Source organism: Schistocerca serialis, chromosome 4 (assembly GCF_023864345.2).
Source record: "Schistocerca serialis cubense isolate TAMUIC-IGC-003099 chromosome 4, iqSchSeri2.2, whole genome shotgun sequence".
Taxonomy (NCBI): domain Eukaryota; kingdom Metazoa; phylum Arthropoda; class Insecta; order Orthoptera; family Acrididae; genus Schistocerca; species Schistocerca serialis.
In genome coordinates this window covers 408,758,902-408,782,979 of record NC_064641.1, presented here as the reverse complement: position 1 = coordinate 408,782,979, position 24,078 = coordinate 408,758,902, and the positions used below count along the sequence as shown (strand labels likewise).

At 41.1% G+C, this 24,078-nt stretch overlaps 1 protein-coding gene across 1 annotated transcript; it reads left to right on the top strand.

Annotated features, from left to right (window-relative positions):
• Nucleotides 1-855: 855 nt before the first annotated feature.
• LOC126473935 (uncharacterized) lies at nt 856-18,043 on the top strand. The gene is made up of 7 exons (XM_050101296.1): nt 856-984; nt 2,480-2,619; nt 7,015-7,344; nt 9,886-10,027; nt 13,429-13,708; nt 16,339-16,529; nt 17,773-18,043. Exons 1-6 carry the CDS (start codon nt 978-980, stop codon nt 16,520-16,522), a joined length of 1,083 nt encoding a protein of 360 aa, XP_049957253.1. The 5' UTR covers nt 856-977; the 3' UTR covers nt 16,523-16,529; nt 17,773-18,043.
• Nucleotides 18,044-24,078: the final 6,035 nt, after the last annotated feature.

Here is a 24,078-nt window from a genome sequence, read left to right as displayed (position 1 = left end):
TCCGTAGTGACGTCTACATGTTGGATAAAGTGTATGCACGCCGTAGTTTGTAAATAATTAACGTTTTTTTCCGTATAAATGCCACCCTGTACCATCTGCAACAGGATTATGCCCAGTAAAGCTCTATCAATTTCTAACCAACCTCAGGCGTTAATAGCGTTCATTTTTCAAGGCCACTATCAATCTGTATAAAATTTCATTTTGTAACACTAAAACTACTATGGTATACAGGGAAGACCATTACCATAGCCCAGCAATTTCGTCACTGTGAAAAGGATCGTAGCAAAGATGGACAAAACTTCGGTTTTTCCGTCCAGGGTGGATCATCAAAGCTTCAGTATCACCTAGTACGCTGCTCGGGACGGCGATCTTGTCTTTTTAAGAGGAAACTCCTCAACAAATATATCTATGGGGTGTCGAACTTTGAGAACGCTGGCGTCTAAGTTTCTCCCAACTGTGTCTGGTAGCCTAATGAGCTATGCAACCCATTCGGCATTAGTGTTAAGTGGATGCACGGACTACGCCAGAGGACGCTAATATAAGTTGAGCAGGACGGTAAATACGCGGGTAGGCATTACGATGCAGCTACCGTTACAGCTATGTGTTGCGATAACGAGGTTGTAACACTAAATACGATGAATACACTAATGGTTCTACGAAGGTAGAAAATGAACGGAAATAGCCCCCTTACTCGGTATTTAAAACAAACTCTGGCGTGTAGCGCAGCCCGCACAAGTAAAGGCACGTTTTACGCACCGAAGCAGCATGGCGGTACCGTTGCACTGCAGAGCTAACGGTACTGGGCGAAGCCAGCGCCGTGCTGCGGCAGCGCCCGCAGTCATTCTGACAGGCTTACTGACGCCTGGTGCGTGCGTACACCACGTGGACCGAGTCTGACACGGCGTCATGGTCTCAGTCCTTCCTACCGGCATACTTACGGTATCAGCGTCGAAGGTACTTCTTGCATCTCATCCAAAATGGAACGTAAGTTGTTGACACGTATATCTTTTACTACTACCGAGCTGTGGTCACTTCTTTTGCTGAAAAAGTGCTCGTCGCCCTCAGTTCAGAGATGCGTTATCAAATGTCATTCAGGACTCGATGTCGTATAAGAGTGTGTGATAGTGAAAATATGAATCAGTTGAGTTAGAAATATTGTGAGGATATTAAAACAACAGCTGATGTTTGATGGCAGTACTCTAATAATAAGATGACTACCTACTTTGTGATGAATGTATGGTGTAGGTCATGCTGTGAAGCTCCAAAAAACGACGTTGACAATATTTATTACTTTGGTCACAAACATTTGGTGAAGTCTCTCCGTGGACTTCTTGCGGTACAATTTCAGTCATACAATTTCAGTAGAAATTGCTAAGGACTAAGGTTAATATCTATTTTTTTTACTAGCTATTGGTGTCAAAACTGTCTATATTAATGAATAGAGATTAATATATCTAAGATAAAAGGTAGTGCAAAGATTAAAGTGAACATACCAAGATAAATTCATTCTTATTCATTTTACCGTATCATCGACGAAGGAATACACAGTAATTACTTGACTCTCGCAAGCAAAAATTTAATGTAAAAGAATCTATTGAAATGAAAATGACGAAATCAGTAGAAGTGAAACACTTTGTCGTATGTATCTGGTTATGCAGCCAAAATAAATTTTGAGATTAGCGTAGATTTATCAGGCGGAGGAGAGACTTTTGTCGAACAAGTTGAACATCGTGAATGCCCCATTGTATAAAGCTACAAAAGATGTGTAATAGCACACTGGCTAGTGTCTATAATGCTAAGGGACGAAAGAAAAGGTTTCTGTTATAACGCCGGTTGTGTGCCTCAAATTCTCCATACTAACTGTTAACACAATACGTGTCTTATTCCTCCATTTTCAGCCTTATGCCGGGTAACGAAAGGCGTATCGTGGTGACATATACATCGTTATTAATGCAACATACTACATACATAGGAGTATCCGCATATGTGGATGTTGGATTCGCATGCATATGTCACATCGCAACTCCGAAGATTCGATGTACATATCCACTTTCTTGTAATGATTTTTCTGCCCCTTAACGTCACTTATGCGTGTGGTGTTCCCGAAAATTTCTTAATTCGAGAAGTTGTAGTGGTGAAAGCCATCGTTCTCCTGTAGTAAGCTTGTACGTATATTTTCCAACAAAACAGCGTAACAATGTATGTTAAGTGGAATGCACGAGATTCTTTGCACGTTATCAATAAAGTGTCGAATGGAACGAATCAGCACTGGGTGGGTGTTAGCGAGGTGTAAATCTTGATGAAAATGTCTAATTTTATGTTTCGGCTCGTACAGCACCTCGCTGCAATTTGGACTCGCACCACAATATCTCGTAGCTGTAATAGTCGAGTAAAACATTTGTAGGTATTTGTATGAGCTTTAGTCAAAGCGCCGTTTCACTGATGTTGGCTGGCTCTAACGCGCACTTCGCTTTTTCAGCTATAGCGATGTCGGCCCTAAGGATCGCGGCACTACTGGTGCTGCTGTGCGCAGCTGCGCCGCCGTCGGAAGTGCTCGGAGGAGCCTCCAACTCCAGCGTGGTTTTCCCCGGCGCTGCGCCCGAGGAGGCCGCCGTCCAGGTAAATCACTCGCCACTCCACTCTGGCTCGCACGTCGTTCACACAGTAAACGCAGCCTCCGTCAAATCTGTGTTATAACACCAGTTATACGACAACAAGTGTGTCTGCGGTCATTTCTAATAATCTTTATTCATCATCACATCCATAATAGATTACAGCTTAATTTCTGGAATAATTGATGCGACAACCATTTCAGTCTTCTTTCGGAAGTCGGGTACGTTAGCTGATGGCAGAAGTAAGTACTCACACTAACACACACACACACACACACACCATTGCGTACATGGACTGTCACCTAAAACTTCGACCATTTTTATTTTCGAGAGTGGTCCAAGATATCGAAACGAAGTTTTGGGCAAATGATAGCAGACAGAAGGGCACGTAATTCTTAACTCTAGTATTTATCTAGATATTGAAACAAGTAAGCTATTTTGATGGAATGACATATTTTTAACTGCATGCACGAGCTCTTGAAAAGACTCATACAGCGATATAAAGCTCGTTAATGTTGGTGTTGAAACTTTTCACTCAAGTATGCGCGAAATGTGCTACTGTTGGAAGATAAGGCGACCAGAATCGGATGCTGCGGGGTGAACACCGCCGAGTAGGCCTCTCATGTACCGTCGTTACATGCAAAAAGAAGGCAGGACACTAGCGAACTCGGCAATGATTCGCAGTTGCTATGTATATACTGGAACTGGATACACGTCCTAATAACGCATTATCCCTGAGAACTGTCTCAGTACGGAAATTTCGACTCATCTCTGTGCGACTTTGCTCACTTTTTTCGAGGAATGGAACTCGATAGTATAATAAATCTTCTACATCTGTACTAGCACTAAAACTGTAAAACAGTCTTGTCTGTCTGAACACATTAATCTCTTAAAATACTGGATGAATATGCGCAAGGTTTCAGAGGCAACTTGAAGGAAGTTTGAGGTCAGTGTATATGCTTTTCCTTCATCAAAATCAGATCACGGAAAAAAAATGGAAATGAGCGTTTGGCGTCATTGGCCGGGAGGCCCCTTACGGGGCGGGTCCGGCCGCCTTGGTGCAGGTCTTACCACATTCGACGCCACGTTGGGCGACCTGCGCGCCGGATGGGGATGAAATGATGATGAAGACAGCACAACACACAGTCCCTGAGCGGAGAAAATTCCCAACCCAGCCAGGAATCGAACTCGGACCCCTTAGGACGGCGGTCCGTCACGCAGACTTTTTTTTTTTTTCAATCTCATTTTGTTCTATGTTGTTCGTGGTGGACGTCTGATGACACCCGTTCAGGTTGTTCGTTGTTCCGTTCACTCAGTTTTTTATTACAGAGGATAGCTAAATCCTCTGCCCGAACACGCAGAGCTACCGTGCCGGCGTCATTCAGCTATCGGGGCGGACACGGAAAAAAAGACATCGCGATTTAAACTTTTGTCTAAAAACATCTGTCTTTCTGTCTGTTTGAACACGCTAGTCTCCACAAATATTGACGAATTTTCGTGGAGTTTTCACAGACGGCTTGAGCGTAGTTTGAGGCAAGGTACAGGCTTAATTTCTTCAATATCAAATCACGAGAAAAAAAAAGATATCATGATTTAAACTTTCATCTAAAATCGTGTGCTGAGTTTAGCAGTTCGGATGGCGCTGTTAGTTTTGCAGTACACCAAAGAACCAAGAGATGGTGCTGTTAGTATTTTTAACTCAATGAGAGATGTACTTCTAGAAGTTTACGTCAGTGACAGAATTGAACACTGAAATCTTATCTTCATATTGAGTTTAGTTGGCTAGGATATACGGATTCCTTTTATCCCTAGGTAGGAAAAACGATTCTGTGAAGTTTGCTTTGTGATTTGGGTACTTAGGAATTAAATTTTCACCCTGTATTTTTTGGCTCAAGACTATTAATCTCTAAAAGCCGTTGAAAGACCGTGAGGCGGTACTAGCTGCAACTCGAGAACATCAGCATTTAAATCGCTCTTTGGGAACTCCTCTTGAAGGCAAAGTGCCATGTAACCCTGATCGAGAACGTCATGTTTATTTTCATTCCTCAGAACCCTAAATTCTCGCAGATTGAAAGTTACTTCTCTCCGGTGTATCATCATAGAAACGGAATTTTTGGCGGGCAGTTGTACAGAGCTGCGTAGGCGGAATCCCGCTTATACCTTATAAGTTCGCTTGAAACATGCACCGTTCCCAGTGAGCTTATATTGTGCAAAGTTCATAATCAAAGCACACAGCCAGACGCTGCTTGTTATAAACGTGAACGTTAACGATGAATCACTCCCTACTGTCATTACATTAAAATCTAAAACCGGTCGGGATTTTACACAATAATGAACCATTATCTGTTAAGACAAACTGCGAGAAGGAAAACGTGTGCTTAGCTTTGCTTTGCTCTGGAAACGTTCTGTTTCGATTCCTTTCTAGACCTAGAATAATATTTTAGGAATAACAGTTATGCTATTGCTCACACATGACGCTGTTAATTTTCACCTGGTATTTGAAAAGTGACACGATTCCATCAGGCTGTGTTTTAAATTACTTCATTTGCACTACTGGTTTCAGACACTGTCTCCTTTTAAGTGTAATCGATGCGGGCACATCGTTGTCAGTTCGTTAAAAAATTGTATACCATGCACATTTGTGCCCAGTGCGTTTCTCAGCGTTCATCTTGAACTGTCAATGATCGTGCTACGCACAAATAAGCCTGGCACACGATTTTGTTGCCAATTCTCAATCGTTGTCCTTATCGGTCCTACAGTTGCACCTGAAACAAGATTGTCTGAAACTAGTAGTACAAATAAAGTAATTCAAAACACAGCCTGGTGAAATCATGACATTTTTCAAATTTACTGAGGCTGTGGGTCGCATCTAGAAGAAAATTTGTGCTGGTCGTTTTATACACTGAAGAGCCGAACAAACTGGTACACCTGCTGAATATCGTATAGGGCCCTCGCGAACACGCAGAAGTGCCGCAGTACGACGTGGCATGGAGTCGACTAAGTTGAGAAGTAGTGCTGGAGGGAACTGATACCACGAATACTGCAGGGTTGTCCATAAATCCGTATGAGTACGAGGGGGTGGATATCTCTTCTGAACGGCAAGTTGCAAGGTATCTCAGATATGCTCAATAATGTTCATGTCTGGTGAGTTTGGTGGCCAGCGGAAGTGTTTAAACTCTGAGGAGTTTTCCTGGAGCCACTCAGTAGCAATTCTGGACGTACGGGGTGTTGCATTGTCCTGCTGGAATTGCCCAAGTCCGTCGGAACGCACAGTGAACATGAATGGATGCAGGTGTGTGTGTGTGTGCGTGTGTGTGAAATCTTATGGGACTTAACTGCTAAGGTCATCAGTCCCTAAGCTTACACACTACTTAACCTAAATTATCCTAAGGACAAACACACACACCCATGCCCGAGGGAGTACTCGAACCTCCGCCTGGACCAGCCGCACAGTCCATGACTGCAGCGCCTTAGTCCGCACGGCTAATCCCGCGCGTGGATGCAGGTGATCAGACAGGATGCTTACGTACATGTCACCTCACAGAGTTGTATCTAGACGTATCAGGGGTCCCATATCAGTCGAACTGCACACACTCCACACCATTACAGAGCCTTCACCTGGTTGAACTGTCTCTCCGGCTGACAGGCACGGTCCATGGATTCGTGAGGTTGTCTCCATACACGTACACGTCCATCCACTCGATACAATTTGAAACGAGTCTCGTTCCACCAGGCAACATGATTCCAGTCATAAACAGTCTAATATCGGGGTCGACAGGCCCAGGCGAGGCTTAAAGCTTTGTGTCGTGTAGTCATCAAGAGTACACGAGTGGGGCTTCGGCTCCGATAGCCCATACTGATGATCTTTCGTTGAATGGTTCGCACGCTGACGCCTGTTGATGACCAGCAGTGAAATCTGCAGCAATTTGTGGAAGGGTTGAAGTTCTGTCATGTTGAACGATTCTCTTCAGTCATCGTTGGTCCCATTCTTGCAGGATCTTTTTCCGGCCGCAGGGATGTCGTAGTCTTCATGTTTTACCGGATTCCTGATATTCATGGTACACTCGTGAAATGGTCGTACGGGAAACTTCCTGTTTCATCGTTATCTGGGAGATGCTGTATCCAATCGCTCGTGCGCCGGCTATAACACCACATTGAAACTCACTCACACGTCGATAACCTGCCATTGTAGCTGCAGGAATCGATATAACCGATCAAACACTTGTACCAGACACTTGTCTTATATAGGCGTTGCCGACCGCAGTGCCGTATTCTGCTTGTTTTCATACCTCTGTATTAGAATATGCATGTCTCTACCAATCTCTGTGTTGCTTCAGTGTATCTAACGTACGCTCTACAGCTCGTCACTCGCGAACAACAGAACGTGTCACCCGTGTTGCAGGCCGAGGGGCGCAGCCTGGGCGTGGCGGAGGGCAAGAACGTGCTGCTGGACTGGATCGGACTGGGCACGGGCCCCGACACGGACCCCTACCTGGCGCGCGCCAACGCCGCCTGCCTCAACGGCGACCTGGCCGAGTGCTTCAAGTCGCGCGCCCTCAACTCGCTCGACTTCCTCGAACTGCCCGCCTACCCGCTCACCGAGAACGCGCGCATCGTGCGCATGGCTGAAACGCACCTGCGCAGCCTGCAGCACGAGCCCTACGAGTTCTCTTCCGCCCCCAGGGCAGACGAGTCCGAGTGGGACCAGCTCGTCAAGTTCGCCCTGCGCAAGGTAGGCCAGCAACTCGACAACACCTGTCGACCTCTCACAAGACCTCTCCCTTCTTTCTGTACAAATTATCGTTCTTTCGACTGGTTTCATCTCTTCCTAGATAGTGTTACAATATTCCCCATCATCTATTTCGCATATTGAAGTATTTGCCTGGCTCGTCAACTTCTCCTCTAGTCTACGGTATATGAAAAACATCAGTTGAGGTCATGTTAAGAAATGCTGTAATGTCCACTGCACATTAAGTTCATTGAACACTCTTAGCTCGCAAGTACCTAGCACATTACGAAGTGCTATTGTAATGGAGCACTGATTACGCGAAAGAGTCAGTATATACATAAATGTTGTAGTAAAGTCTTTGCAGAATGCAAATACCTTACGATTAAAGGAGACCATTTGCAGAAAGCAGAAGGGCTGAGTCGTCGACAGGCGCACACAAAACAAGGATAACTTTCTAGCTTTTGGAGCTATCCTTTGACAAGCTAGTGGCACCAAGTAGGGGCATATATATATATATATATATATATGTGTGTGTATGTGTGTGTGTGTGTGTGTGTTGTGTGTGTGTGTGTGTGTGTGTGTATGTTTGTTTCTGTTTGCGTACTCTTCCTCGTCAAAGAATAACTCTGAAAGCTAGCAAGTTTTCCTTCTTTTGTGTTTTTCTAATGACGACTCAACGGTTCTGCATTTCGGTGAGTTATCCCCTTTAACCCTAAAGTATTTACAAGAGTATACGAACAATACTATTTGAGATAATAACCCACAGCCATCAGGTACCTGTTCAACAAAATAGGCATTTTAACCTCAACTTCCCAAATCTTTCCTAAGATCGTCAGGCCCATTTTCTTTGGTTTTTCATACAGTATGTGGCAATTCGTTTTTGCAATGTGTAGACGGAGTCATTCCAAACAAGTACTGCTCATTCGTCTTTCATACGACGCCCGTTGTCAACGGAAAGCGTCGTGTTGTTTTCCGTTACAAACAAAATGATGTTTAAAGCGAACTTTTATGTGCCCATTAGATAGAGGGACTCCAAATTAGTCTAGCGTATTATTCATTTTACTGATATGTATTAACAGCAACATTAGGACAGTACTCCAGCAGCAACTAACGTTCCGCCCTGTCCCGTACTGGCTGCTATCACGATGCAGCAACGGTGTTCAGTCACTGTTCGCCAAGTGGTTAATCGTCGTGTTTCAAAGTTCCTGTAAATACTGGGCGGCGCAGCTACTCGCGTAGGTCCAGTGAGGGCTGTAATTATCGTGCGGGAGCGAAACTTGATAGACATGCTAATGCATTAATGTGACACTCATTTCCGCTGGAGAAAGTTAGTTCCAATTTTGACCACCAGGTGCAAATCTGGCGCTGTACAGCATCTCATCGACGTCTCCGGTGCTCATATTGAACAAATTGTGTACGCGGTAGAGAAAATAAAATCAATATTATGCCTCTCTCACTTGTTTGACCTTTTCTATCCACATTCCGTTGCTAATCCATTACATATGGAAACATTTTTATACGTCTTTCTTGTATTCAAAGCGCCAGATGTGCACTTGGTTGCCAAAATGGAACTAATTTTGTTTCAGCGTACATTAGTTCCACATTAATGCATTAGAATAACTACCAAGTTTCGCTGCCATACAGTGATAACACACCACACTGGCACCCCTTGAGTAGCTGTACTTCAATTATGACAGCCCCTCCGAACACTGCACTAGACTAATTTGGACTGCTCTATCGTATGGGCACGTAAAATCTCGCTTGAAAAAATCACTTTTTCGTAATAGGAAACTAATCGATGCTTCGTGTCGACACTGGGCGGCTCACACAAGACCTGATGACCAATATTTGTTGTAGAAACGAAGACGACTCTTCGGACACCATGTATGAAGTGTTTCAATCTAGCTGTGATAGATCACGCCATGGGGCACAACTCGTGTTGGAGACAAAACCTTCGCCACGCTCCCCGGCGACGCTAGGCACCCTTAGTATGCGTTGCCCACGGGAAGTCGAGATTTCACCAAACTAGCAGGGTCTACTAACCAGATGCGCTGCGTCTACTTACTGACTACCTCAGTAAATTGATGTAGTGAGTTTATTCTGAGAGCAAACAGCCAACAACTAATGTAGACAACAGCAAATTAATATTAACGGGGACAACCGTCTGCTGATTAATCTGTCGGTTCGAAAGCGGTAACAATATCTGCTCGCTGTCTTCTTCTTTGTAATAATGAAATGAGTTGTTTTCCTGGTTAGGAACAGCTATTCTGATGATTCTAGATTTATTGTAAGTATTAGATTTAAGGACAGTTTTAGTAAACAATATTTATATATCTTTATATATGACATTAGGACCTTCCTAAAATTATGCCAATCACTACAGTAGATATGCTGGTAATTACGAACACATTCAATCGTTTTTAAGTAGAATAACGGTAGATTTTTGTTATCATTTTGGTTTATTATTATTATTTTGTTTTTTCATCTCTGACAGAAAGTAATTGTGTGCTGACGGCCCATATGATGTAAATTCTCTTTTCACAGGTGGAAAAATTTCTGAAATCGACTGCCATCGAAGTGCAGTTTCCGAACGAAGTGACTGAAAATGGTCGCTATTCGCCTCGCTTTATCGACGAGATTGCTTCAGAGCTCGACATAATCGAGGACAAGAAGCGCACGCCTTTCTGTGAGTATTTATAAGAATATATAGTACATACTTATCCGCAAGGGAAAGCACGAATAATACATTCAAGATTTAGGACAAACACCAAAATATGGTATTTGCTTCATAATGATATTTCATAAAAAGTATCAGAGATAACTATTAACGGTTCTTTCGTTTTCCTTAAAGTATATAGTTAAATCTTGAAAGATATTTTGAGAATTCTTAAATTACATCAGCAGTGTCCCTTCCTTCAATTTATAATCTAGTTATGTGGGTTTGGAGCATTTTATTTCCAATATCAGCCTTAAGATCTGAGAAACAAGAAAACACTGCATATTGAACTACTGCATTCTGTTGTCTTTTACATTGATTGACCTATGCTACCCATGGAGAAAACTGAAAGTGAGTGACTTTTCTCTATCTTTGTCAATGACAGTTTGTGTATCTTTCATAAAAACATCTTTTATGTGACGCAGGTACAAGCAAATCTTCAAATATTGATATTTACATGAACTGTTTATATAATTACATACCAAAATATTTAAAAACTCAAAATTTTAACAGGAGTTAACACATTACAGATCTGATCTTATTAGCCATAAGTAAATTGAACAAGTAAACTTTTGACAATTCTGGCTGATCCTCCAGTTATGCATGGTATAGCATTACAGCTAGCAATATTTGGTATTTAGCTTTCTACTGACGGAACCAAGTATTACGAACCTCTCCAAAAATAAATAACTAATTTTTCGGTTATCAAATTCATTGATGCCTCGATATTTGGCCTACAAACGGACCCCCTCATTTTACTCAAATTTTGCCACAAATTTCATTTATCCTCAATTCGCTTCTGTGCCCCCCCCCCCCCCCCCCGATTAGTTATTCAGAGTTCTTCTGTACGGCCACATTTCAGAAGCTTCTCGTACTGTCTGAACTGCTTGTCGTCCACTTTTCACTTCCGTAAGAGGCTACACTCGAGATAAATACCTCCATAAAAGACTTTCTAACATTATATTCGCTTTTAACAAATTCATCTTTTTAAAAATGATTTTCTTGCTGTAGCCGGTATACATTTTATATCCTAAAATTTTATATCGGCTTCGACCATCGTTAGTTATTTTGCTGCACAAATAGCAAAACACGTCTATTACTTTTAATGTCTCATTTCCTTATCGAACTCTCTCATCATTGCCTGATTTATTTTGACTACATTCAATTAACTTTGATTTACTTTTGTTGATGTTCGTCTTTTCAACCTATGTGAAGACTTCATTCATTCCGTTCAACCGCTCAGCCTAGTCTTTTGCAGTCTTGCAGAAAATTACGTCGTTGGAAAACCTAAAAGCTTTTATTTCTTCTCCGTGAACCTTAACGCCCTTCTTAATTCATCCGTCAATGCTTGCTCAATGTACAGATCGAATTTAGGAAAATCTAATTATGTACTATGAGATCACCGACTCAAGCCAGGACCTTGCAAATGAAAATTCATTGTTCTAGCCACTTGGCCACCTCGCTCGATTTATCGCAATTTAAAAAAAAATTTAACAAAGTTCCTTGCCAAAACACTGAAATTTATTGCTCTACTTCTGAATTTCTAATGACACAGATTATCAGGTCACTTTCAATTGTCAGTCATTTTCATTTCATAAAGAAAATTTGGATCACTTTCATAATGTTCACCAGAATTACCTGATCACAGTTAGGATGTAAACGAAGTATATGAGGAAAGTAATGAGGGTGATTCTTTAAATATAATTTTTAAACAACAATTTTGTCCCCTTGAAAGCAGTTCTCTTTGGTAGCTATACACCGGTAGAGTAGTTCCCGTCTTGGGAGCAGCGCTGAAAGGCTTCAACTGCTAGGGCCTTTAAAATGTCGGTCACATTCTTCTGAATGTTCTCCATAGTCCCAAAATGACGTCCTTTTAAGACATTTTTCAATTTCTGAAAAAGAAAAAGGTCACAAGGGCTGAGATCAGGTGAATAGGGGAGCCGTGTAAAGACATTAATGCCTTTTTGAAGTGAAAAATTCCATGCTGGAAGTGGCCGTGTGACATGGGACGTCATGAAGTAGAATCCATTTTAGTGTTATGTACGGTCTCACTGGATTGATCATTTTCTTGAGTCTTTCAAGGACATCTATGTTGAACACTTGGTTGACAGTTTGTCCTGGAGGAAATTCCTTATGCACAAAACCTCTACTGTCAAAAAAACTCTTTGGTTTTTTGATTCGAGCATTTCTCGGCCGAAGAGGTGACAGTGTGCCACTCCTCACTTCGCCGCTTTGTCTCGGGATTGTACTCAAAAATCCAGGACTCATCGCCTGTGATCATGCAACTGAATCATTCGTAGTCATTGGCCGCCCTCTCGAGAAGATCAAAGTAGAAGAGTCTACGATTGTCCTTTTGCTCATTTGTGAGATTCTTCGGCAGCATTTTAGCACAAACCTTTTGCATGCGCGAAACGTCGGTTAAAATTTGATGTGCGGTGAAAGTGTTCAAGTTTAACAGGTCAGTCATCATCCCTATTGTTAAACGTCGGTCCTATATCACAAGAGCACGCACACAACCCTGGGCGAGGTTCATCTCCAACATGTTATCGGCCTCCCAAAAATGGTTTGTGCCAGCGGCACACTTGTGGTCTTGATGAAGGATGTTCACCATAGCCCTGCTTTAAACTCCTCAAAGGTTACACTCGCGGATTCACCAACATAAAACTTGATGGCAAAACGTTGCTCTAAATTCCGCAGTTTCATTTTCGTAATATACAACAAAAACGTAACTTGACTGATGGCGCTCTATAAAATAGCGTGATGGATGCACAGAGCTGAAACTCGGCCTGAGTGTCTGTAAGGGGTGAACACACCGGTATACACAAGTAGTACACTGAGCGAGGTGGCGCTGTGGTTAGCACACTGGACTCGTATTCGGGAGGACGACGGTTCAATCCCGCCTCCGGCCATCCTGATTTAGGTTTTCCGTGATTTTCCTACATCGCTCCAGACAGATACCGGGATGGTTCCTTTGAAAGGGCACGGCCGACTTCCTTCCCGTCCTTTCCTAATCCGATGAGACCGATGACGTTGCAGTTTGGTCTCTTCCCCCAAACAACCCAACCTCAACCACCAACAAGTAGCACATCACAGCGTTGCCAGATCGCTCGCAATATTGTCAATCTCATTACTTTTCTCGCCCAATGCATATCACACCTGAATCGAATTGTGATGTAATATAACCGTTAGTGACATTGAAAAACAGATGGCACCTGGTCAGCTGAAAAGCAGGTTATGAGGTACAAAGTGGATAACCACAGTAAGGTGATCGAATCATAGAAATATTTTGCAAGTAATACTGATGTAACCAGCAGAACCAACTGGATGCTTCTGCTCTTATTCTTAACTGACGGTACTCCCTCTGTTTGCAGCCCGCAAGCGTCTGAAGAAGCTGTTCATCCCTCTGCTGATCATCCTGAAGCTGTTCAAGCTGAAGCTGCTGCTCTTCCTGCCGCTCATCCTGGGCCTGGCCTCCTTCAAGAAGCTGCTCGGCTTCCTGGCCATCGTCATCCCGGGGCTCATCGGGTTCTTCAAGTTCTGCAAGCCCAACCTCACTCAGGGCTTCGGGGGCGGCTACGGTCAGAGCCCCTACTACCAGACCCGGCCGCACCCCTACGTGCCGCACCCGTCGCCGCCTCTGCATCACAGCGGGTAAGATATTCGCGCAAAGTTGAGTGTAATGCTTCGCTGCACGTTCATGACCTAGGAGCCAGTGCTTCAGAAGCTGTTTCCAGTGTTAATGTTTGTCCGTAGCAGAGTGAGAGACCTGCCATTCGTTATCCTAACTCACGTTTTATATCCCTGAAAACTTTAAAACATTATTGCAACTTTAATTACCTTAATATTGGAATTGATAACCACGTACAAATCAAAGTAAACGCGTTCACGTAGAGAGCAATGACAAAGCATCTAGGAAAACGAAACACGGAAAAGTACTCCTTAAAAATTTGGTAAGCCCGTTGCTGTTCCAACACTGCTTTACAACTGTCATTGCCGTTAGACACTACACCGCATCCAAGTTTTCAAAGGATAGCGATAAAATGTTTACTAGTCAGAAAGTAACGCATCAATAATTTCAGAAATGTCTCACCAGCTGCGACATAGTCGCGTATACGAACATTGATCCAGTACTGTCAAATGTTTTTTATTCCAATCTTGGATCACAATATCAATTCTTTTCACGATTACCAGTTTCAGTCCGTGATGACCATCCTCAGATCTACCATATACAAATATACAGGGTGTTACAAAAAGGTACGGCCAAACTTTCAGGAAACATTCCTCACACACAAGTAAAGAAAAGATGTTATATGGACATGTGTCCGGAAACGCTTAATTTCCATGTTATAGCTCATTTTAGTTTCGTCCACCTACGCTCAGTGGAGCACGTTATCATGATTTCATACGGGATACTGTACCTGTGCTGCTAGAACATGTGCCTTTATAAGTACGACACAACATGTGGTTCATGCGCGATGGAGCTCCTGCACATTTCAGTCGAAGTGTTCGTACGCTTCTCAACAACAGATTCGGTGACCGATGGATTGGTAGAGGCGGACCAATTCCATGGCCTCCACGCCCTCCTGACCTCAACCCTCTTGACTTTCATTTATGGGGGTATTTGAAAGTTCTTGTCTACGCAACCTCGGTACCAAATGTAGAGACTCTTCGTCCTCGTATTGTGGACGGCTGTGATACAATACGCCATTCTCCAGGGCTGCATCAGCGCATCAGCGCATCAGGGATTCCATGCGACGGAGGGTGGATGCATGTAACCTCGCTAATGGAGGACATTTTGAACATTTCCTGTAACAAAGTGTTTGAAGTCACGCTGGTACGTTCTGTTGCTGTGTGTTTCCATTCCATGATTAATGTGATTTGAAGAGAAGTAATAAAATGAGCTCTAATATGGAAAGTGGGTGTTTCCGGACACATGTCCATATAACATATTTTCTTTCTTTGTGTGTGAGGAATGTTTCCTGAAAGTTTGGCCGTACCTTTTTGTAATACCCTGTATACACCTAGTGATCGGTGTGTCTTTCAACACAATACAGCAACACGTATTTGTACCTAGCCTTGCTTGACGATTTATGTCGAGATCAGGAGGCAATTGCCTTACTTCCGTACATTAGTCGCTCTAATCCTCTAACTGATTATGTCTACCTATTTCTGGAATGTATGGCTAGACTACATAATTTTATTTATTGACTGTTAATATGTTGTTTAAACTTTTTTGTGAGAGCCATATCACGATATATGTAAAGCCCTCTAGCGTTCTTACGAACGATGCGCTCCTACATAACATCCTAGCAGCCGCACCAAAAGAGGGCGCTGATCATTGATCTGCCTTTCTTCAGCTGTCATGTAGTCATTTATCTTTCATAGGTAATTTATAGGTTGATACAGGCAATGTATTACGTATATTAATTTTGACCGTAAATTCACCACAAAAGGGTCGGACCTATTAACTTCATATATTTCCTTTTAATAATTTTATATGCTTAACTGTATTCGTCTTTTACTGTAACACAATTGGTTTCTAAGATAGTTATCAATATTTAAAAGTCTGCTATATGTATTTTATCTAATGTGTTTCATCAGATTATGTTTTTTCAGTAAATGTTGACTACATCTAAGCCCATAGTAGCGACATCTAGATAGGATGCAGGCAAACAGATTTGTGGTAGCTACTGTACTTCACTAGGCAGTAGCAGTAATGACTGTGTGGACGATGTGACCTATTCTACACCTTATTTTAGATCTATGTGACGATACTGTTCAGACTATATTATATGTTTTGACAATGCCATTATGGCCTTGTCACTTTAGGACATGGTGTAGAAAAGGTACGTTTTAATTTATTTTATCTTCATATTTCCCTGGTTGTATGATAGTATATTGTGATACGTGTTGCTGTATTGTCTTGAAAGACACACTGCTCACTAGGTGTATATATTTGTATATTGTAGATCTGAGGATGGTCATCACGGACTGAAACCGGTCATCGTGAAAAGAATTGATATTGTGATCAAAGACTGGAATAAAAAACATTTAATCACAAATGTTGTCCTCAGATTATCACCTCCTTTAATCAGCACACAAAGGGAAAGAAAAAAAGAATAGAGAAGGTGCAACAGGCCCGTTCATAGGGTAATCCACCGGATAATTCCAATCAGACTAAAGAAAAAGCTAAAATGAAACTGGAAACATCGCAATCTGCAGGTTATACAAAAATGCATTGAGCAGCAGTAATTTGTACTCGTGGTTTCCGGCTGTTGCAGGGGCGACTCTTACTACGGCGTGCCGTACTCGCGGGATTCTGAGCCACAGACCAGCTCTTCTGTCTCCTTCCACGAACCGAGCTCCGACTACAGCAGCGCTCACGACCTCGCCTACCAGGGCTACAGCCACTACAGGAGCGCTGGAGGTGCCAGCGACGAAGACGCGAATTCTGCCAATTCGTGATATACAGGTGAGAATATTCTTTGCTTGTCTCCAGTGGGCCAAGCAGTTAACGGCACACTGTCAGTTTTTTGTGACTGAAATGTCTTTCATAATCTTCGTTTTGTGCGCTTTCAAAAATACGCAACGTGCGTCACAAATGAGATTTTCAATTGTGCATGGGTTAAGATCCCTCTGTTCATGTCTGTTTTCTATGAAAAGAAAATGTTCCCAAACTCCTGTTTTTAAACCTGTTACTAATGAACAAGGAAAATTTCTTGCGAGAGTCTGTGGCAAAACGTTACCAGCCACAGCTCATTCATTGTTTCTGACAATTTTTTTGTGTCAGTGAAACGCCTTCTCGCAATACTATGAGAAAGGAGAGTATGCCTTGCGAAATGAGAACATAACTACAAAACTTCTACGAGTTAGATTCTATTTCATACGAATTTGGACAGTTTATTTTACGAATTATACAAGTGCAAAATGGTTCACTTTAAATGAGTTAAAAAAAATAATGACAAAAGTCGGTTGTACTGCATAAAGCTACTCACTCGAGCAAAGTACATGAATTGATACGCCAGTGCAGTGTAGAACGTGTGAATTCTACATCTACGTCTCGTTTCATATTGTGCAAACAACTGTCAATTGCTTGGCAGAGTATTTCACACTGACCACACATTAAGTTTTCTTACCTTTCCTGTCACGTATGGAGCGCTAGAAGCATTACTGTTCAAATACTTCTGTGCGAGCTGTAATTACCGTAACCTTGTCTTCACGTTCCTTACTGGGGCGACACGTTACAGCCTATTCGTAGATTGCTCGCTTAACTCTCATTGCTGAACTTTTGTAAGTAGTGCCCGCGGGGTCGTGTGCATCTGCATTATTTTTAAGAACCGGGACATTATAATTTAAGTGCAGCTACCCCCAGAGGTGCAGTGTGGGCTGTAACTATCGTATGAGAGGGAAACGTGTTAGATATTCTAGTGCGTTAATGCGGAACTCATTTACGCTGGAAAAAAAACATTAGTTCCAATGTTGGCCACCAGTTGCAAATATGACACTGTACATTGTTAGTATGGCGGTATGACATCCACGCCAATGACATCCAGGAAATTCAAGTTCTCCAGGATTTTTGCCATGCTCTCCGCGAAATCATACAAGCCTGTGATCGTTCCGTTTGCCTTTGTCTGTAAACGTCGAATGTTCACTGCTAGCCCTACTTTATATACATACATAAAATATTAGCGATCATCATAAACTCAATGTTTCAGATGGCCTGAAGAGGATCGTGCGGTCATCACTACGATGTGTCCCGTTTCCGAGGAATGAATTCGCCACTGAAACGTTTTCGATTAGTGGTGCTTGTCCCTTAGTAGCAACCATGTTGCGATGACAAAGCAGGGCGCTGCTTGTGTAAATATACATATTCATTCATCAGTAACTGCTTTACCATCATCAACATTCATTCGTATTTCTTTAATATAATTTAATGTATTCATAAATGTTTGTATGTTATGTGTAAAATAAAACGTATTTTTTATACTGCTTATTTTTCATTTGCCAATGGCAATGTCTTCCATACTACATTCTTTTATATCAAAACAAGATAGATTATTATTTATTGAGATACATAGTTTTTATCAGAAAACATATACTTTAATATTGGAGGTGATGGAGATGAGTTCTATAAACCACATTTGTAGAGTGTCTTAGTAGTTCAGGAGTGGCGAAAACTAATATTGGAGCTAAAGTCGATCAACCATAGAAATAATATTGGAACAGAATGTTTAGCATGTGTAGATGACCAAGCGCTTCTGTATCAAGATTTTAAAATAAACTAAAGACAAAAATCTTATAGGAACGTCAGAAAGAGTAGGCCTAGAGTTCTCTTTTAATACAAAAAGCACACATCCAGCAACACTCTAGTAGCCAAAAGAGTGGAAATGAAATACGGAGAAATCGCGAGAGTTTATTTGTTCGTATATTCAGTATAAATTGTTCAAAAAATGAATCAGCACACAATGGTCATAAAATTATTCTTAGTACTGGAGAGCTGGCTGAAACACGAAATGGAAAGCTCTGAGATATTTAGTGAGTCGTGGAATGCATATTGGGAAGACAGATCAGAGGCCATAGGGGGGAAAGTGTTCATTGCAGTTAACAAAAGTATTATCTCGGTTTAGGTCAAAGTTGAATATGGTCTTCAGACTTACAAGAGGCAGTTTCAACCAAAAGCAGCGATATGCACACAAAACTGACACTTTACAACAAGGTCATAAAGCCAGATTTTAAAGGGTCGGAGGATAGTAATACACAGCGAAAATATTCAGGAAACTTCCAAGTTCAAAACACAATGAAGCTGACTAAGAGTAGATATTGAAATTTAAAAGTGTATCAAATTGTATTCGGATATGAACCACTGCAAGCTGAAGTTCTATGAACACATTAAAAGAATGGAACCAATTGGTTTAACTAGACGCCTCGTGCAAACCTACGAAAGTAGCAGTACCACTGAAAGTACTCGTATTAGAATATCCATAATGGTTACCATTCATCTGACTAGTTTCATACGGCCCGCCACTAGTGCCTCTCCTGTTGCATCCTCTTTATCTCTGGGTAACATCTAACTCAACATTATCGATTATTTGTTCCATATGTTCCAATCTCTCTGTTCCACTACAGTTTTTGTCCGCCACAGCGTCATCAGACCAAGTTAGATTAAACGCAGTTTTCGTTCCATAGATCCAAAAATGATGTCCTTAGGTTAATTAGGTTTACGAATTCTTGATTCTAGGGGACTGATGACTTCAGATGTTAAGTCCCATAGTGCTCAGAGCCAATTCTGTGGTATGCCCTTCAAGCTGAATTTGCTATCGAGTTGTAATCCCAGAAATTTAACCCTGTCAAAGTCTTTGATCTGCATGTCTTCATATGTTATACACACGCCAGAAGAAAATCTCTTACAGATTCTGCATTGCATGTAATGCATCTTTTCAAAGTTTAATGACAGTGAATTAGCTACAAAGCATTTGATAATGTCAGTGAGAACTTTATTGGTATATTTTTCTGAATACATACTTGACTTGCTACTTATTGGAATGTTTGTATCATCTGCAAACAAAACAAACATAGCATATGGCAATGTAACAGACGAGAGGTTATTAATATATACAAGAAAAAGCAAAAAGCTAGATGGAACCTTGAGGAACGCCACATGGAATTATAATTCCCAATCAGATAAGGACTGACTGCTTATTGTATAGGTTTCTTTCAACGACATCCTTTGTTTCCTGTTGCTTAGGTCAGACTCGAACCATTTCAAAGCACTGCCGGTGACACCATAATGTTCTAATTTACTTAAGAGAATGACTTGAGTCACACAGTCAAAGGCTTTTGACAGATCACAGAAATTGCCAGTAGACTCTGTTATGTAATGAGTTAAGTACATTTCATAGTGCTTGTAAATATCTTTCTCTGTATCTTCATCCCCCTTCATATAAAGTGGCTTAACTTAAGCATATCTTAGCTAGTTTGGAAATTTTCTGTTGATAAGAGATTGATGACACAAATAACTTAAGATAGAACTCAAGTGACATGAGCACTCTTTGATTAACTTCATTGATATGTTATCATAACCACTAGCGTACCTAGATTTTAAAGATTTTATGATGGATAGTACTTCTTTGGGAGATGTATCATTTCCATTTTAGTGACGTTATTTGTAAAGACTGGTCTCAGATACTCCATTGCACTCTTTACCAAACCCAATAACCCCAAGATGTCACAGAAAAAAAGTAGTTGTTTAACAGGTTTGCAGCACTACATATTACCAATGTCTCATTTATTTTTAGAGCTATCTATTCCTCTTACTTTATGGGCCAACCTGTTTCTATCATCACTATATTACATACAGTTTTTGTTTTGTTGACTGATGTGCTTAGATTTCTGGATTACTTGCTTCACTATTTTGCAGTATTCTTTGTAATGCATTAGAATGCTAACATGAGAGCTGCTCCTAGATAGTACTACAGTATCCTTCATGTCAAATATGATATCTTTATTCCTTGTGTAATCCATGGTTTATTTTTAGACTTGTGTTTGATGTGAGTTACCTTAAGTGGAAAACAATTTTCAAAAGTGGAATTAACTTTATTTATGAATGTGTTATAGCTTCCATTTGAGCCAGAAGTATTGTAAACATCTATCCAGTTCATGTCTTTGAGCAGTCTTCTAAAATTCTCTATTTTTGACTGATTTATTACCCTCCTGTACTCAGATTTAATAGATATTTTGTCCTGACAAGTTTCAACATGTAATACAAGATGCTGCATGTCATGGTTAGATAGACCATTTACTATTTTTTTGTCATATGACTTTTTTCATAGATTTGTCTACAAATATCATCAATAGCACTCTCAGACCATTTACATACCACAGTTGTGAAGTTCACAGTAGGAATTAAATCGAATGACTGTGTTACTTATTTTAATAACTGTTCACCGATGGAGCTCTTTGATAAAATCACATTAAAATCACCAGCAATCACTATTATCTTGTTTTTTACTGTGAGGTGGGACAACAGAGCTTCCAGGTTTTTTATGAAGAGATTAATGTTTCCTGAAGCTGCCCTGTATATACTTACTATTATAAAGAACTTATTATGAAATACTGCTTCTGTTGCACAGGCTTCTAAGAGCTGCTCCGAGTAAAATTTGTTAATGCCAGTATTCTTGAAATCAAAATAGTTGCTGACACATGTGGGAAGTCCTCCTTTGTTCATATTTTCTCTACAGAAGTAAGAAGCTAAATTGAATGCTGTAACATTTAACACATGTATACCAGTGTCATATGATGTTCAGACAAACATATTATATCAACCGGTTTTCTAAACTCTAATTCTTCAACATAAATAAGCAACTCAATAAGATTGCCCCTTAGTAGTCGGATATGCTGATGCAATAAGAATAACTGATTTTGTGCACTGTCTGAATTACGACGGGATGAACCTAATTATTCTTCAATTTTGAATATCTCCATTTTCAATGAAGGGTGTTTGCATGAACCGTTTACATTAAAATTTGGATTCTGGCTGCCTGTTTATCAGTGTGAATGTCATTTTCAGCCAGTCTCTGAACATCTTATGTTTCTACCCTCCCTACCATAAAAAAGTGCTGTTCTGTCACTTGTAACGACTGATACTTTACCACTCTTGATAGTGCCCCCCACCCCTTAAGTTATTTGCTAATACCCCAGTTTTCCCTTCCCATTCTTGTTGAGATGAAGGCCATGCCTAGTTGTTGTTGTTGTTGTGGTCTTCAGTCCTGAGACTGGTTTGATGCAGCTCTCCATGCTACTCTATCCTGTGCAAGCTTTTTCATCTCCCAGTACCTACTGCAACCTACATCGTTCTGAATCTGCTTAGTGTATTCATCTCTTGGTCTCCCTCTACGATTTTTACCCTCCACGCTGCCCTCCAATACTAAATTGGTGATCCCTTGATGACTCAGAACATGTCCTACCAACCGATCCCTTCTTCTGGTCAAGTAGTGCCACAAACTTCTCTTCTCCTCAATCCTATTCAATACTTCCTCATTAGTTATGTGATCTACCCATCTAATCTTCAGCATTCTTCTATAGCAACACATTTCGAAAGCTTCTATTCTCTTCTTGTCCAAACTATTTATCGTCCATGTTTCACTTCCATACATGGCTACACTCCATACGAATACTTTCAGAAATGACTTCCTGACACTTAAATCAATACTGGATGTTAACAAATTTCTCTTCTTCAGAAACGCTTTCCTTGCCATTGCCAGCCTACATTTTATATCCTCTCTACTTCGACCATCATCAGTTATTTTGCTCCCCAAATAGCAAAACTCCTTTACTACTTTAAGTGCCTCATTTCCTAATCTAATTCCCTCAGCATCACCCGACTTAGTTAGACTACATTCCATTATCCTTGTTTTGTTTTTGTTGATGTTCATCTTATATCCTCCTTTCAAGACACTGTCCATTCCATTCAACTGCTCTTCCAAGTCCTTTGCTGTCTCTGACAGAATTACAATGTCATCGGCGAACCTCAAAGTTTTTATTTCTTCTCCATGAATTTTAATACCTACTCCGAATTTTTCTTTTGTTTCCTTTACTGCTTGCTCAATATACAGATTGAACAACATCGGGGAGAGGCTACAACCCTGTCTTACTCCCTTCCCAACCACTGCTTCCCTTTCATGTCCCTCGACTCTTATAACTGCCATCTGGTTTCTGTACAAATTGTAAATAGCCTTTCGCTCCCTGTATTTTACCCCTGCCACCTTTAGAATTTGAAAGAGAGTATTCCAGTCAACATTGTCAAAAGCTTTCTCTAAGTCTACGAATGCTAGAAATGTAGGTTTGCCTTTCCTTAATCTTTCTTCTAAGATAAGTCGTAAGGTCAGTATTGCCTCACGTGTTCCAGTGTTTCTACGGAATCCAAACTGATCTTCCCCGAGGTTGGCTTCTACTAGTTTTTCCATTCGTCTGTAAAGAATTCGTGTTAGTATTTTGCAGCTGTGACTTATTAAGCTGATAGTTCGGTAATTTTCACATCTGTCAACACCTGCTTTCTTTGGGATTGGAATTATTATATTCTTCTTGAAGTCTGAGGGTATTTCGCCTGTTTCATACATCTTGCTCACCAGATGGTAGAGCTTTGTCAGGACTGGCTCTCCCACGGTCGTCAGTAGTTCCAATGGAATATTGTCTACTCCGGGGGCCTTGTTTCGGCTCAGGTCTTTCAGTGCTCTGTCAAACTCTTCACGCAGTATCGTATCTCCCATTTCATCTTCATCTACATCCTCTTCCATTTCCATAATATTGTCCTCAAGTACATCGCCCTTGTATAGACCCTCTATATACTCCTTCCACCTTTCTGCTTTCCCTTCTTTGCTTAGAACTGGGTTTCCATCTGAGCTCTTGATATTCATACAAGTCGTTCTCTTATCTCCAAAGGTCTCTTTAATTTTCCTGTAGGCGGTATCTATCTTACCCCTAGTGAGATAGGCCTCTACATCCTTACATTTGTCCTCTAGCCATCCCTGCTTAGCCATTTTGCACTTCCTGTCAATCTCATTTTTGAGACGTTTGTATTCCTTTTTGCCTGTTTCACTTACTGCATTTTTATATTTTCTCCTTTCATCAATTAAATTCAATATTTCTTCTGTTACCCAAGGATTTCTACTAGCCCTCGTCTTTTTACCTACTTGATCCTCTGCTGCCTTCACTACTTCCTCCCTCAAAGCTACCCATTCTTCTTCCACTGTATTTATTTCCCCCATTCCTGTCAATTGCTCCCTTATGCTCTCCCTGAATCTCTGTACAACCTCTGGTTCTTTTAGTTTATCCAGGTCCCATCTCCTTAAATTCCCACCTTTTTGCAGTTTCTTCAGTTTTAATCTACAGATCATAACCAATAGATTGTGGTCAGAGTCCACATCTGCCCCTGGAAATGTCCTACAATTTAAAACCTGGTTCCTAAATCTCTGTCTTACCATTATATAATCTATCTGATACCTTTTAGTATCTCCAGGGTTCTT